This window comes from Thalassophryne amazonica, chromosome 11 (assembly GCF_902500255.1).
Source record: "Thalassophryne amazonica chromosome 11, fThaAma1.1, whole genome shotgun sequence".
NCBI classification, from domain to species: domain Eukaryota; kingdom Metazoa; phylum Chordata; class Actinopteri; order Batrachoidiformes; family Batrachoididae; genus Thalassophryne; species Thalassophryne amazonica.
In genome coordinates, this window is record NC_047113.1 from 30133067 (window position 1) to 30149130 (window position 16064).

The 16064-nt window shown below is 41.9% G+C and overlaps 3 protein-coding genes across 26 annotated transcripts in view; all 3 read right to left on the minus strand.

Annotated features, from left to right (window-relative positions):
- LOC117519820 (protocadherin gamma-A11-like) overlaps nucleotides 1-16064 on the minus strand; it is a 911360-nt gene that overhangs the window by 96055 nt on the left and 799241 nt on the right. The window contains exon 1 of one of the 24 annotated variants that reach the window (XM_034181084.1): nucleotides 3836-5577. The exons of 21 other annotated variants lie outside the window; for them this stretch is intronic. In XM_034181084.1, the coding sequence (XP_034036975.1) occupies nucleotides 3836-5417 (1582 nt within the window). In that variant the 5' untranslated portion in view covers nucleotides 5418-5577. Of the gene's footprint in view, nucleotides 1-70; nucleotides 2521-3835; nucleotides 5578-16064 lie in introns of those variants that run through there. 2 more of the 24 variants (XM_034181090.1, XM_034181080.1) reach the window with 2 other exon arrangements.
- On the minus strand, nucleotides 6222-8914 carry LOC117519826 (protocadherin beta-16-like). Its single transcript, XM_034181102.1, has one exon. It carries the CDS (start codon nucleotides 8760-8762, stop codon nucleotides 6249-6251), a length of 2514 nt encoding a protein of 837 aa, XP_034036993.1. The 5' UTR covers nucleotides 8763-8914; the 3' UTR covers nucleotides 6222-6248.
- On the minus strand, nucleotides 11506-14210 carry LOC117519876 (protocadherin beta-16-like). The gene has a single exon (XM_034181143.1). The coding sequence runs from the start codon at nucleotides 13975-13977 to the stop codon at nucleotides 11506-11508; it is 2472 nt and encodes an 823-aa protein (XP_034037034.1). The 5' UTR covers nucleotides 13978-14210.

The following is a 16064-nucleotide window of genomic DNA, read 5'->3' on the forward strand; positions in this document are numbered from 1 at the left end:
GAACTGACAGCAAAGAGACTTGGAAAAAGCAGGACAACGAGGTAGAAATAAATAACTGTCAGATTCTAACCTCTAGAGGAGAGTCTGGTTCATCCAGGATGTTCTTTTCACTCTGTATCCTCTGCATGGTTCCTGTAGAACTGGGGTCCATTATCAGCACGTTCTGACTACCAGCTGTGCCGAACTTACAGTCACTCTTTCTGGAGTCAGTCGTCCTGCACACCTCGTAGTTGTACACGTGTGGCAGAGTCCCTGTCCCCAAAGTGTCTGAGTAACGTGGTGGATAATATGGAATCACTGGGAGACTGGAGTGATACAGGATCCGAGACTGTCTCCATCTGTAGATTTTCACTGATATAATAACCACTAAACATGTGACGAAGAGAAAGGAAACTACAGCCAAAGCCAGCACTAAGTAAAAAGTCAAGTTGTCATTGTACTCCTTGTCGTGCGTAAACTCAGTGAACTCTGACAGCACTTCAGGGTAGATGTCCGCCACTGCCACGTTAACAATGACTGTAGCTGAACGAGAGGGCTGCCCGTTGTCCTCCACGAACACAGTCAGTCTTTGTTTGACAGCATCTTTATCAGTGACTTGGCGGATAGTTCTTATTTCTCCATTCTGTAAACCCACTTCAAACAGCGCCCTGTCTGTGGCTTTCTGTAGTTTATAGGAGAGCCAGGCATTCTGTCCAGAGTCCACATCAACAGCCACCACTTTAGTCACCAGATAGCCCACATCTGCTGAACGAGGAACCATCTCAGCCACCACAGAGCCTCCAGTCTGGACCGGGTACAGAACCTGAGGGGTGTTGTCGTTCTGGTCCTGGATCACTATTTTTACAGTCACGTTACTACTGAGTGGAGGGGAGCCTCCATCCTGCGCTTTGACGCAGAACTGGAAGTCCTTGATCTGCTCGTAGTCCAAAGAGCGCACTGCGTGGATGACTCCACTATCAGTACTAACTGACACATATGAGGAGACGGACACTCCGTTAACAGAGGAGTCCTCCAGTATGTAAGAAACACGCGCGTTCTGGTTCCAGTCAGCGTCTGTGGCTTTCACTGTGAATATAGAGAGGCCTGGTGTGTTGTTTTCTACAATGTAGGCCTCATATGAGCTCTTGTCAAAGACAGGCGCGTTATCATTCACATCTGAGATCTGTAAGGTCAGAGTGACGCTGCTGGAGAGGGAGGGCACTCCCTCATCAGAGCAGGTCACTGTGATGTTATACTCAGAGAATCTCTCTCTGTCTAACTCACTGTTTGTCATCAAACTATAGAAATCGCCGTTTGTAGATTTCATCACAAAAGGAATGTTCTTATTCAGAGTGCAGTGGACTTTGCCGTTTTCATCAGAGTCTGCGTCTTGAATATTTATCATCGTCACAACAGTATTTGGTTTAGCATCTTCTGAAATCAAGGTTGATTTAGACATGATATGAATGTCGGGTCTGTTGTCATTCATGTCTGTGACGCTAATTATCACTTTACAAGAGTCAGCTAGTCCTCCGTCATCACTTGCGCGAATATTTATTTGAAAAGTTTGCGATTTTTCATAATCAATGTTTCCTTTAAGTCGAACCTCCCCACTTTCTGCGTTTATGTCAAACATCCCACGTGAGTGATCCAACATGCTGGACATTGAATACGTTATTCTGCTGTTGGAGCCTTGATCTGCGTCTGTAGCGGTGACTGTTACGATCAATGCTCCCGCCGGTGCGTTTTCATTTATGGAGGCTTTATAAATAGGCTGCGTAAAAACTGGGGAATTATCATTAGCGTCTAAGACCGTGATAAGAATCTGCATTGTTCCGCTCCTCTGCGGCTCTCCTCCATCCACGGCCGTCAGAACTAAAGACAACTGCTCCTCTTTCTCTCTGTCGAGAGGTTTCTCTAAAACCATTTCCACATTTTTGGAACTATCCGGCTGATCATACAGTTTCACCACGAAATTTTTCGACGGCTCGAGCAGATAGGTTTTTAATCCATTTACGGCCACGTCATGATCAATCGCTCGATCCAATATGAATTTAGCTCCGCTGACTGCGGATTCGCTTATTTTGAATTTGACGTCGTTTTTTTCAAAGGACGGAGGGTTATCATTCACATCTGTAATCTCAATGGTAACACTGTAAAATTCCATCGGATTCTCTAAAATAATCTGAAAATGCAAAGCGCAGGGCGTCGTCTGTCCGCACAGCGCCTCTCTGTCTATTCTTTCTTTGATTAGGAGGACTCCTCTGTCCTTATTCAGCTCGACATACCCGTCACTGCCTCGGGTGAAAATACGAGCTTTACCCGATTTCAACCTTTTAACATCTAATCCAAAATCCTTTGCTATATTTCCAACCAGAGAACCTTTGGGCATTTCCTCTGGAATAGAATAGCTGACCTGTCCACATGCTGATCCGAGTAGAAAAGCGGAGAAAAACAGCTGTACTTGCCCCCTCATTCTTCTGCACTGCGCAATCTGCGTCACAATGTGAAACGTGGCCGTATTAAGAAGATCTTAATTCCACAATTCCAAGACGTTTTTAAAGTGTACTCCCAACACAAAAAGAGTAATCCATCCCGTTTCACCGTGTGAGAATCTCAGATGATGTGCGCTTTGTGTGCGTCTTTCTCTCTCTCTGATATAATGTTAAAGGAAGAACAACGAGCCAATAAATCGAACAAACACTGGCCAACAGCGGCACTCGGAGTTTGGAAAGCATTATTACACAGGAAAATGTGGAAAATGGGAATTTTCCTGTTACAAAAATATAAAACAGCAACAACAGCAACAACAGCCCCCCCCCGCCACACACACACACACAGACAATCTGCACGAGTGGATTTTTTAGATGCCGATAGATATCACAAAATAAAGAGAGAAATGGGGATTAAATGATTAAAAGTACTGACTATTAAAAATTTAGTGTAAACTCTCATTAGAGACCCTGGATATAAAAAAGAAGACATTTTGATATGTATCCATATCATTACCAAGTGAACTAGCAATAAAGAAGAAATAATTAACAAATTCTAACCTCTAGAGGAGAATCTGGTTCATCCAGGATGTTCTTTTCACTCTGTATCCGCTGCATGGTTCCTGTAGAACTGGGGTCCATTATCAGCACGTTCGGACTACCAGCTGTGCCGAACTTACAGTCACTCTTTCTGGAGTCAGTCGTCCTGTACACCTCGTAGTTGTACACGTGTGGCAGAGTCCCTGTCCCCAAAGTGTCTGAGTAACGTGGTGGATCATATGAAATCACCGGGAGACTGGAGTGATACAGGATGCGAGACTGTCTCCATCTGTAGATTTTCACTGATATAATAACCACTAAACACGTGATGAAGAGAAAGGAAACTACAGCCAAAGCCAGCACTAAGTAAAACGTCAGGTTGTCATTGTACTCCTTGTCGTGCGTAAAGTCAGTGAACTCCGACAGCACTTCAGGGTAGCTGTCCGCCACCGCCACGTTAACAATGACTGTAGCTGAACGAGAGGGCTGCCCGTTGTCCTCCACAAACACAGTCAGTCTTTGTTTGACAGCATCTTTATCAGTGACTTGGCGGATAGTTCTTATTTCTCCATTCTGTAAACCCACTTCAAACAGCGCCCTGTCTGTGGCTTTCTGCAGTTTATAGGAGAGCCAGGCATTCTGTCCAGAGTCCACATCAACAGCCACCACTTTAGTCACCAGATAGCCCACATCTGCTGAACGAGGAACCATCTCAGCCACCACAGAGCCTCCAGTCTGGACCGGGTACAGAACCTGAGGGGCGTTGTCGTTCTGATCCTGGATCATTATTTTCACAGTCACGTTACTACTGAGTGGAGGGGAACCTCCATCCTGCGCTTTGACGTGGAACTGGAAGTCCTTGATCTGCTCGTAGTCCAAAGAGTGCACTGTGTGGATGACTCCACTATCAGCACTAACTGACACATATGAGGAGACGGACACTCCGTTAACAGAGGAGTCCTCCAGTATGTAAGAAACACGCGCGTTCTGGTTCCAGTCAGCGTCTGTGGCTTTCACTGTGAATATAGAGAGGCCTGGTGTGTTGTTTTCTACAATGTAGGCCTCATATAAGCTCTTGTCAAAGACAGGCGCGTTATCATTCACATCTGAGATCTGTAAGGTCAGAGTGACGCTGCTGGAGAGGGAGGGCACTCCCTCATCAGAGCAGGTCACTGTGATATTATACTCAGAGGATATCTCTCTGTCTAACTCACTGTCTGTTATTAAACTGTAAAAATTATTTGATGCAGAATTTAATGCAAAATACATATTGTCACTGATGACGCAGTGTACTTTTCCATTTTCTTCATAATCCGCGTCCTCAACACTGATCATAGTCACAACGGTGTTAGTTTTAGCATCTTCTGATATCACATTTGATTTTGAAACAATATGAATATCGGGTTTGTTGTCATTAACATCTAATACATCAACAATGACTTTAGAAGAACCTGTCAGTCCTCCGCCATCGATTGCGCGAATATTTATCTGTAAATTTCCCGAATTTTCATAATCAAGTTTTCCAACTAAAATCACGTCACCACTTTCTTTATTCACTTCAAACATCCCACGGGCGTTATCTAGTGCAGGTGAAACGGAATAAATTATTCGAGCGTTAGATCCGTGATCTGCATCCGTTGCACTCACTGTAATTACAGATGTTCCTGCTGCTGCACCCTCTTTAACGGAGGCTTTATAAACAGGTTGTGTAAAAACTGGCGCATTGTCATTAGCGTCTAAAACCGTGATGTGAATACGCATTGTGCCAGACAGCTGCGGCTCTCCTTCATCAACCGCTGTCAGAACTAAAGATAAATGCTCATTTTTCTCCCTATCCAGCGGTGTATGCAAAACCATCTCCAGATTTTTACTGGCGTCGACTTCAGTATTCGCTTTGAGAGAAAATATATCAGTTGGTTTTAATGTGTAGACTTTTAAATTATTTTTGCCGACGTCCAGGTCAAGCGCCCTGTCTAAAATGAATATTGTACCAGTAACTGTCGACTCACTGATATTTAAATGTACATCACTCGATTGAAAGGTCGGAGCGTTATCATTGATATCTGTAATCTCGATATTAATGCTGTAGAATTCCATCGGATCTTCTAAAATAATCTGACAGTGCAATGCGCACAGCTCCATTTGTTTGCAGAGCGCCTCTCTGTCGATTCTCTCTTTAACTAGGAGGACTCCCCTTTCTCTGTTCAGCTCGACATATTCTGTGCTGTCTCGAGTGAAAACGCGAGCTTTCCCAGATTTCAATCTTTTTACATACAAACCCAAATCGTTTGCTATATTTCCAATTAGAGAGCCTTTCACCATTTCCTCAGGAACAGAGTAGCTGACCTGTGCGCGCACCACAGTGAGAGAAAGGACCAAGAAAAACAGCAGTACTTGCCGTGCCATTGTTTCCGACGTTGTGTTTTAATTCCGTCTGTGAACAATTAGTCATCCATTTCACGTCTGATAATCAAAATTCCGCGGTGAGGAATGGCTCTCGCAAAATCAACACAAAGAAGAACAGAATAGCGGTCCCAGATCGCGCTGTTGGAAATCTCTCGAATGGCGACTGTGATGTGCATCGATTGTACTGAACTAAAGAGAAGATGGGTGGAAATGTTCTGAATAAGAGACGTATTGGTCTACAGCGGCCCCTAGAGTTCACTGACAAAATTACAAGTGAAGTGCGGGTGCCAGACAATATTCCCTTTCTATAATATAAATGACAAAATTGCTTGTACTGCAAAAAGGCATATTTCGGCGAACTTAAAATCCATAGAATTTGTTCCATATAAATTTATTGATTTCTCTTAACGTATAGTTATAGCTTAAGGTTTCAACCATATTAGAAATATATTTTGAGAAAAATTAATAAATATAGGTGTAACATGTTACAGGAATTTTTCAAAGTTTTTTCCAAGTATCTGAAAATGCAAAGCATACGAATCAAGTGAAACAAAGAAAGCATACATAAAATATACATTAAAAACATACAAAAAATTAGCACTTTTTTTTAGGGAAAGTGTGTATTATTTTTGGGGTAATTGTTACGGTAAAGATAGTGGAGAAAAAAGATCAATTTTTTTTATAGCTGTCCTTGGTTCTGAAACTGAAAGGAAGCGCACAAAGACTAGTTTCAACTGACGATACAGAAAGCTGTCCTTGGTACTGAAAGTGAGAGAAAGACTTAAAATGTCTGATTTCGAGTCATGAAAAAAAGAAAAGAAAATATGACTTTTAAATACTAACCTCTAGAGGACAGTCTGGTTCATCCAAGATGTTCTTTTCATTCTGTATCCGCTGCATGGTTCCTGCAGAACTGGGGTCCATTATCAGCACGTTCTGACTACCAGCTGTGCCGAACCTACAGTCACTCTTTCTGGAGTCAGTCGTCCTGCACACCTCGTAGTTGTACACGTGTGGCAGAGTCCCTGTCCCCAAAGTGTCTGAGTAACGTGGTGGATAATACGGAATCACCGGGAGACTGGAGTGATACAGGATGCGAGACTGTCTCCACCTGTAGATTTTCACTGATATAATAACCACTAAACACGTGATGAAAAGAAAGGAAACTACAGCCAAAGCCAGCACTAAGTAAAAAGTCAGATTGTCATTGTATTCCTTGTCGTGCGTAAAGTCAGTGAACTCCGACAGCACTTCAGGGTAGCTGTCCGCCACCGCCACGTTAACAATGACTGTAGCTGAACGAGAGGGCTGCCCGTTGTCCTCCACAAACACAGTCAGTCTTTGTTTGACAGCATCTTTATCAGTGACTTGGCGGATAGTTCTTATTTCTCCATTCTGTAAACCCATTTCAAACAGCGCCCTGTCTGTGGTTTTCTGCAGTTTATAGGAGAGCCAGGCATTCTGTCCAGAGTCCACATCAACAGCCACCACTTTAGTCACCAGATAGCCCACATCTGCTGAACGAGGAACCATCTCAGCCACCACAGAGCCTCCAGTCTGGACTGGGTACAGAACCTGAGGGGTGTTGTCGTTCTGGTCCTGGATCACTATTTTCACAGTCACGTTACTACTGAGTGGAGGGGAGCCTCCATCCTGCGCTTTGACGCGGAACTGGAAGTCCTTGATCTGCTCGTAGTCCAAAGAGCGCAGTGCGTGGATGACTCCACTATCAGCACTAACTGACACATATGAGGAGACGGACACTCCGTTAACAGAGGAGTCCTCCAGTATGTAATAAACACGCGCGTTCTGGTTCCAGTCAGCGTCTGTGGCTTTCACTGTGAATATAGAGAGGCCTGGTGTGTTGTTTTCTACAATGTAGGCCTCATATGAGCTCTTCTCAAAGACAGGCGCGTTATCATTCACATCTGAGATCTGTAAGGTCAGAGTGACGCTGCTGGAGAGGGAGGGCACTCCCTCATCAGAGCAGGTCACTGTGATATTATACTCAGAGGATCTCTCTCTGTCTAACTCACTGTCTGTAACGAGACTGTAGAAATTACCAGTGGAGGATTGAATTATAAATGGAATATTTTTATTAATGATGCATTGAACCTTGCCATTGTCTTCAGAATCAGGATCGTTTACGCTCATCACAGCTATCACCGTGTTTAAAATAACATCCTCTCCTACTGAATTTGACTTTGAAATCATATTTATAACAGGCCTATTGTCATTAATGTCACCTATCTCAATGACCACTTTGCAGGAGTCTGACAGACCTCCTTGGTCTACTGCCTCGACATCAATCTCGTAATTTTTAGCCTTTTCATAATCTACAGGCCCATTTAAAATAAAATGTCCATTTTCTGTAATTTGAAATAATTTTGAAATGCTCATAATGTTATCTCCCAAGACGTAAGTCACTTCTCCATTAGCGCTTTTGTCTGCGTCAGAAGCACTCACTTTTGTGATGAGCGTGCCTGCTGGCGAGTTTTCTTTTAAACTGGCTTTATAAACAGCTTGCGTAAAAACAGGAGCGTTATCATTAGCGTCTAATACAGCAACATGAATTTGCATTGTCCCTGATCTTTGCGGTTCTCCTCCATCTACAGCTGTTAAAAATAACGAAATATACTCCTGTTTCTCTCTGTCAAGAGCTTTTTGTAAAATCATTTCTACCTTTTTACTGCCGTCAGACTGACTGTGTAATTTTAGCACAAAATTCTCACTGGGTTTCAGAGTGTAGCTTTGAAGTCCATTCCGTCCGATATCCGGATCAATTGCTTTCTCCAGCAGGAATTTAGAACCGATCACTGCAGACTCGCTGATTTCAAATTTTCTCTCCTCTTTTTGGAATGCCGGCGCATTGTCATTAATATCTGTTATTTCGACAATAATTGGAAATATTTCAATTGGATTTTCTAAGGCAATTTGGAAATGCAAAGCACACGGCGTTGTTTGTCCACAGAGAGCCTCGCGGTCTATTTTCTCTTTGATAAGGAGGAGTCCTTTTTCCTTGTTCAGATCGATGTATTCTGCGCTGCCTCCTCTGAAAATTCGAGCTTTCCCCGCATGTAATCGTCTCACATCTAAACCTAAATCATGAGCGATGTTACCAACTAAAGAGCCTTTTGTCATTTCCTCAGGCACAGAATAACTGACCTGACCAGCCACGACGCAGAGATTGAGAACGGAGAAAAACAACAGTACTTGCCGTCTCATTGTTCTGTCAGAAATCTCGATCGTACCAAAACGAGCTCCTTCTCCTATTTGCAGCCACCGTTGGGATTTATGCATTGAGGATCTAAGACAAATATTGACCGACGAAAAACAAAAATCCATCGTGTATGTCCATTTTCAGCATTCTTGGTGTGATTTTTGCCTCACAGGCTGGCCGTCAGACGACAAATGGGAGACAACGGAGGGCGTATGAGAATATAGATGGATGTTAAACAGCAAGACACTGGTCAACAGCGTCCCGCTGAGTTCACAACATGAAACTACATGTAGTGGGATGAAGAAAAAAAAAGAAAACAAAGGATGAACCTGTGAGCTCTGTTGTTACCTTACAGTGCATAAATATATCACTGTGAAAAACAGAGGAAAATGGAATGTGGTATATGATTATTGAATATAATTGCATCAAATTATTGACATATTTTACCAAAACCTAGATGGTCAGGCACATTATACATTAAGTTTGACTGAAACAGATAGAGAAATGTGAAGTGATTGAAAAATGCTGTCCATGGCACTGATACTGTATGAACTATTGTTGACTTTTGTATTTTGGTGCTCCCATTTGTTATTGTATCCCAGTTTTCTGTTGGCTTGTTGTGCAGCCTATCACACGGTTTCCTGTCATGTGACCTCCCTAATTTGACACACGTGAAACTAATAAAGTGTGGGTGTGCCACTTCCCAGGTGCACGACACGATGAGAAAAGTGTATGCTGTGTTTCATGTTTTTCATTAAACGCTGCGCCATAACTATCCTCTGCTAACAGGAAATGACCCAGTGGTGTGTTTTAGCCGTATACAAAAAGATGAACCTGAACAGGAACGATATCCTGTCAGAGAGAGAAAAAGACCAGCTTATCTAGATGACTGTGTTTGTGGCACTGATGATTTAACTAACATTGCCTATTGTTACAGACTGATGTGTAATGTGCCGCAAACTTATAAAGAAGCTGTAACATCAGTGAATGCAAAAGAATGGATTACAGCAATGGATGAGGAAATGCATTCATTAAAAGAGAATATGACCTTTACCCTGACTGACCTACCTGCAGGCAACGTTGTAGTGGGGGGGGGGGGTAAATGGGTCTATGCAATGAAGAAGAATAATGATGGCTCAGACAAATATAAGGCGCGATACGTTGCCAAAGGTTACGGTCAAAAGAAAGGTGTGAACTACGATGAAACCTTTTCACCAACTGCTAACATGACAAGCATAAGAGTGTTATTGCAAAAAGTGGCAGAAGAAAATTTGATTGTTCACCAGATGGATGTAAAAACCGCATATTTACATGCACCAATAGAGTGTGAACTCTATATTGAACAACCAGAAAGTTATGAGGTGAAATGTCAGAAAGATGAAAGACTTGTGTATAGACTGGAAAAATCTTTCTATGGACTTAAACAGTCTGGCAGAAACTGGAACAAAATGTTACATGAATATCTATGTGAAAACAAGTTTGTTCAAAACCCTGCAGATTATTGTGTATACACAAATGTTACTGACACTAAAAAGGTGTTTATAATCATATGGGTTGATGATCTGATTATTGCTGCCAGTGATAAGAATACTCTCAAAGATGTAAAAGAGATGCTCACATCAAAATTTAAGACGAAAGATTTAGGACAACTAACACATTTTCTTGGTATTGGTTTTGAGCAAGATGTTGACTATATTAAAATGTCACAATGCAAATATGTTGAAAAATATTGGCGAGGTTTCACATGCAAAACTGTAAGCCAAGAGCTACTCCTTGTGAGCAAAAACTTAATTACACTGACAATGCTGAGGTTATGAGTGATATTAAAATGTACAGAGAGGCAGTAGGTAGCTTAATCTACTTGGCAACATGTACAAGGCCATATTTAAGCTTTGTTGTAAGTAAGCTATCACAGTATTTTACGAATCCAACTGTACAACAGTGGAATAAAGTCAAGCATGCTTTCAGGTATTTGAAAGGAACGTTTCTGTGTAGGCTCTCAGTTGTCCAGGTGGTATCCATAGTAGAGAAGCTTAAATCTTGAATTTGAAAGGAACACAAAACAAAACATTGTGCTTTAAGAAATGTGCTAAAGAGAATGTAATACGTGCATATAGCGATGCAAATTGGGCCGCCGATGTAACAGATTGGCGAAGAACTACTGGATACTGCATTAGCCTGAATGAAAATGGTCCTTTAGTCTCATGGAAGACGAAAAGACAGCCTACTGTAGCATTATCCACATGTGAAGCGGAATACAGAGCTTTGGCTGCTACTATACAGGAATGCTTGTATTTGGAACAGCTGTTATTTAACACTGATGGTGTCAAATATGTATCTAAGGTCTATGAAGACAATTAGAGTGCCATATCCTTAGCCCAAAATCCTGTGTACAGGCAAAGGTGTAAACATGTAGATATTAAATATCATTTTGTGAGATCTGTGTTAAATGAAGGCAAAATTAGCCTGGAATATTGTCCAACTAACAATATGGTTGCAGATATACTGACCAAACCAGCAACGAAGCTGAAGTTGATGAAATATGAAATGTTTATGTTTGGTGTATGAACTGTTTATGTCGAATCCATAAAAAGAGACACATTCAAATTTGAGCAAGTGGGGGTGGTGACTTTTGTATTTTGGTTCTCCCATTTGTTATTGTATCCCAGTTTTCTGTTGGCTTGTTGTACAGCCTATCACACGGCTTCCTGTCATGTGACCTCCCTAATTTGACATATGTGAAACTAATAAAGTGTCAGTGTGCCACTTCCCATGTGCACTACAGGAAGAGAAAAGTGTGTGCAGTGTTTGTTTTTCGTTAAACGCTGCGCCATAACCATCTTCTGCTAACAACTATAAACAAAATATTCACTGAAAATGAAAAGCAAACAAAATAAGTTTCATAGCTGGCTCATGGCTAACCTCTAGAGGAGAGTCTGGTTCATCCAGGATGTTCTTTTCACTCTGTATCCTCTGCATGGTTCCTGTAGAACTGGGGTCCATTATCAGCACGTTCTGACTACCAGCTGTGCCGAACTTACAGTCACTCTTTCTGGAGTCAGTCGTCTTGCACACCTCGTAGTTGTACACGTGTGGCAGAGTCCCTGTCCCAAAAGTGTCTGAGTAACGTGGTGGATAATATGGAATCACCGGGAGACTGGAGTGATACAGGATGCGAGACTGTCTCCATCTGTAGATTTTCACTGATATAATAACCACTAAACACGTGATGAAGAGAAAAGAAACTACAGCCAAAGCCAGCACTAAGTAAAAAGTCAGGTTGTCATTGTACTCCTTGTCATGTGTAAAGTCAGTGAACTCCGACAGCAATTCAGGGTAGCTGTCCGCCACCGCCACGTTAACAATGACTGTAGCTGAACGAGAGGGCTGCCCGTTGTCCTCCACGAACACAGTCAGTCTTTGTTTGACAGCATCTTTATCAGTGACTTGGCGGATAGTTCTTATTTCTCCATTCTGTAAACCCACTTCAAACAGCGCCCTGTCTGTGGCTTTCTGCAGTTTATAGGAGAGCCAGGAATTCTGTCCAGAGTCCACATCAACAGCCACCACTTTAGTCACCAGATAGCCCACATCTGCTGAACGAGGAACCATCTCAGCCACCACAGAGCCTCCAGTCTGGACCGGGTACAGAACCTGAGGGGCGTTGTCGTTCTGGTCCTGGATCACTATTTTCACAGTCACGTTACTACTGAGTGGAGGGGAGCCTCCATCCTGCGCTTTGACGTGGAACTGGAAGTCCTTGATCTGCTCGTAGTCCAAAGAGCGCACTGCGTGGATGACTCCACTATCAGCACTAACTGACACATATGAGGAGACGGACACTCCGTTAACAGAGGAGTCCTCCAGTATGTAAGAAACACGCGCGTTCTGGTTCCAGTCAGCGTCTGTGGCTTTCACTGTGAATATAGAGAGGCCTGGTGTGTTGTTTTCTACAATGTAGGCATCATATGAGCTCTTCTCAAAGACAGGCGCGTTATCATTCACATCTGAGATCTGTAAGGTCAGAGTGACGCTGCTGGAGAGGGAGGGCACTCCCTCATCAGAGCAGGTCACTGTGATATTATACTTAGAGGATCTCTCTCTGTCTAACTCACTGTCTGTCAATAAACTATAAAAATTGCTATCAGTAGATTTCAATGTGAACGGATTATTGTCAGTTATTGCGCATTGCACTTTACCATTTTCATTGTCGTCTAGATCTTGAATATTAATTATTGTTACGACAGTGTGGATTTTGACATTTTCAGTGATCGTATTGGTTTTGGACATTACTTTGATCAGCGGGTAATTATCATTTACATCAACAATATCAACTATTAATTTGCATGAATCTGTTAGCCCTCCTTCATCGCTTGCTCGCAAATTTATTTCATAATTTCTTGCCTTTTCGTAGTCAATATTTCCAATTAAACTAACTTCGCCTGTGTTTTCATTCACCTCAAATAAATCTCGGACATCTAATGTGTTTCTAATTGAATATTTTATTCTTCCATTTAATCCGTGATCTGCGTCTGACGCCGTAACTGTCACTATGACTGTGCCTTTTGGGGAGTTTTCTGCAACAGATGCTTTGTATATGGACTTTGTGAAGACGGGCGCATTATCATTTACATCTAACACCGTAATGAAAATGTTCATTGTTCCCGTCATCTGTGGTTCTCCTCCATCTACAGCCGTCAGCACCAGAGACAAATGTTCATTTTTCTCTCTGTCCAGAGGTTGTTGTAAAATCATCTCATTGTTTTTTGGTCGGCCTGCGTGATTGTGGAGCTTTAAAACAAAATGATCAGTCGGCTGCAGGATGTAGTTTTGGAGATCATTAATTCCAACATCTAAATCCACAGCCTGCTCCAAATCAAATTTTGAGCCGATGACTGCAGACTCACTGATTTTGAATTTAATATCTACCTTCTCAAACATCGGGGAATTATCATTGATGTCTATGATTTCAACCATTATTCTGTAAAACTCAATCGGATTTTCTAAAATAATCTGAAAATGCACCGCACAAGGCTCCGTCTTTCCGCAGAGCGCCTCTCTGTCAATCCTTTCTTTGATTAAGAGGACTCCTCTGTATTTATTCAGCTCAAAGTATTCTTTAGTGTCTCCAAAATACACACGGGTATTACGTGCTTTTAATTTCTCCACATCTAAACCCAAATCATGCGCTATGTTTCCCACAAGAGAACCTACGGACATCTCCTCGTTAATTTTGTAGCTGACCTGCCCGAGCACCGCCCTCACAAAAACCACCGATGTGAAAAACAGGACTTGCCGTCTCATTGTTCTTGCGGGCATTTTGTAGAGGCAAAAAAACATCTGATTTTCCTCTCGAGAAAAATGCGAAGATAATATATTCCAGGAATTAGAAGAGACACAGGACGCTTTCCTTAATGATGTAAAGAAGAATAATCCCAGAGTGTCGTTGATTTCAGCGCTTTAATTCTGAGGGAAAAATCCTTCGTGTGCAGCATCGAGCAACTCTCCCAATTCAATGGCGTATGAATGTGAGAAACCAGTCCTGATGACGTTAATTCCACAGAAACGCCGTGGACTACAGCGTCCCTAAGAGGTCAGACTGCGAAATTACAGGAAAGCAGATGAAAAAAAACAAACAAAACAAACAAACAAACAAACAAACAAAAAAAAAACTCGGAAGTACCGTTTTAAACTGATGTAAATCCCAATAGACTGTTTTTACGTTATGATTTCTAAATGACAAAACAGAATGTACTTCAAATAAAGACAGTGTTTTATAAATAACCGACAATATTATATATGTGCCCCACGAGGAAGCAAGAACCACAAATACAAACCCAGCCAGGCTTCAGTCATCTCATTTTGTCTCTGTCCAGGGTCCTGAAAAAGATGTCCCTTTAAGATAACTGATGGCCAAACTAATGGTAGACTGAGGTTGCATTCAATTATACGGTAATGTAAGGAAGTCGATATCTTACAAGTTTGATCAAAGCGTATTTTTTTTTGCCTTTTTTCTCTCATAATTACTTTAAAACAATACAGTTGGCAATGCCAAAATATTTACATTTTAAACCCCCAAAATATTGTTAAATATATTTTAAAGAACCTAGAGAACTATCAAGTTACAAACCTGTTGCTTTTTTTTCTAAATTGAAGAAAAAATATTTGTAATCCTTGTGTTTAGTATGTGACAACAAGCATACAGTTGCCAATGATAACTGAAAACCAATAGGATCTCATAAACATGACTAAATACAACCTTATTTTCTGATAAATTGCAAGAGGCCACATAAATGATATTATGCAGCATCATCAACTAAGATAATGCGGTTTTTACGTTGAAAGGTGATGCACTTTAAACACTTGACAAATATTAGATATTTACCAACTTTTTGAAAGTTTTAAGCACATTACATGTGCTGAAAAGTCTTGGAACATTCTGATTATGATACAAGTAAATGAAAGTGTCATGTAGTATTGTAGAATTTTTAGCTGTGTAAGACTGCCTTGAGCAAGATGCTCTTTTATTGTCAAAATTACAACAGTGCACATGTAGTTTTAAAAAGCTGAACTGAGTACTACATGATGACAAAGGCAAAAAAAAAAGCACACAGTAAAACACACACATACGTGTGCGCACCCACCCACCCACCCACACACACACACACACACACACACACACACACACACACACACACACACACACACACACACACACACACACACACACACACACACACAAACAAATAAAATGGGTTTACAATAAAAAATATATACAACAATGCTAAAAGCCTCTCGGTTGTATGAGCATCAAAATAAGAAACTGAATGTGACCTTTTGACCTCTTACAATAAGTCAAGGTAACCATGTTTGAACGTATCCATGGTCTGTGGCCCAAGAATGGTCCCTGTGAAGTTAAATACCCTGGCAGTAATAGGAGTGGATTTTTGCTGAGCACAGACAGATGGACAGACAGCAGCTGGTCTGCTCTGTGTCAGCCTGATCCCGTCAGATCTCAGAAGCTAAGCAGTGCAGCATCTGGTTAGTACTTGGATGGGAGACCTCTTTGGAACAGCAGTGGCTGTGTGTGTGTTTCTCCGGGTGAAATTGGTGTTACGTCAGGAAGGGTATCCGGCATAAAACTTGTGCCAATTACCAATGCGGATCTGGCTGTATCCGCTGTGGCGACCCGTCTCAAGACGGGAGCAGCCGAAATTACAACACACACACACACACACACACACACACACACACACACACACACACACACACACACACACACACACACACACACACACACACACACACACACACACACACACACACACACACACACACACACACACATTGGACAGACAGATGGACAGACACAAAGTCTTCTCAATACCAGATGGCCATATTTTGGCCTTGGGTAATAACAGAGATAA

What these genes read in the sequence shown, in the direction of transcription:
- LOC117519826 (XM_034181102.1), bottom strand. Translation starts at nt 8,762, where the DNA reads ATGGATTTTTGTTTTTCGTCGGTCAATATTTGTCTTAGATCCTCAATG.
- LOC117519876 (XM_034181143.1), bottom strand. Translation starts at nt 13,977, where the DNA reads ATGTTTTTTTGCCTCTACAAAATGCCCGCAAGAACAATGAGACGGCAA.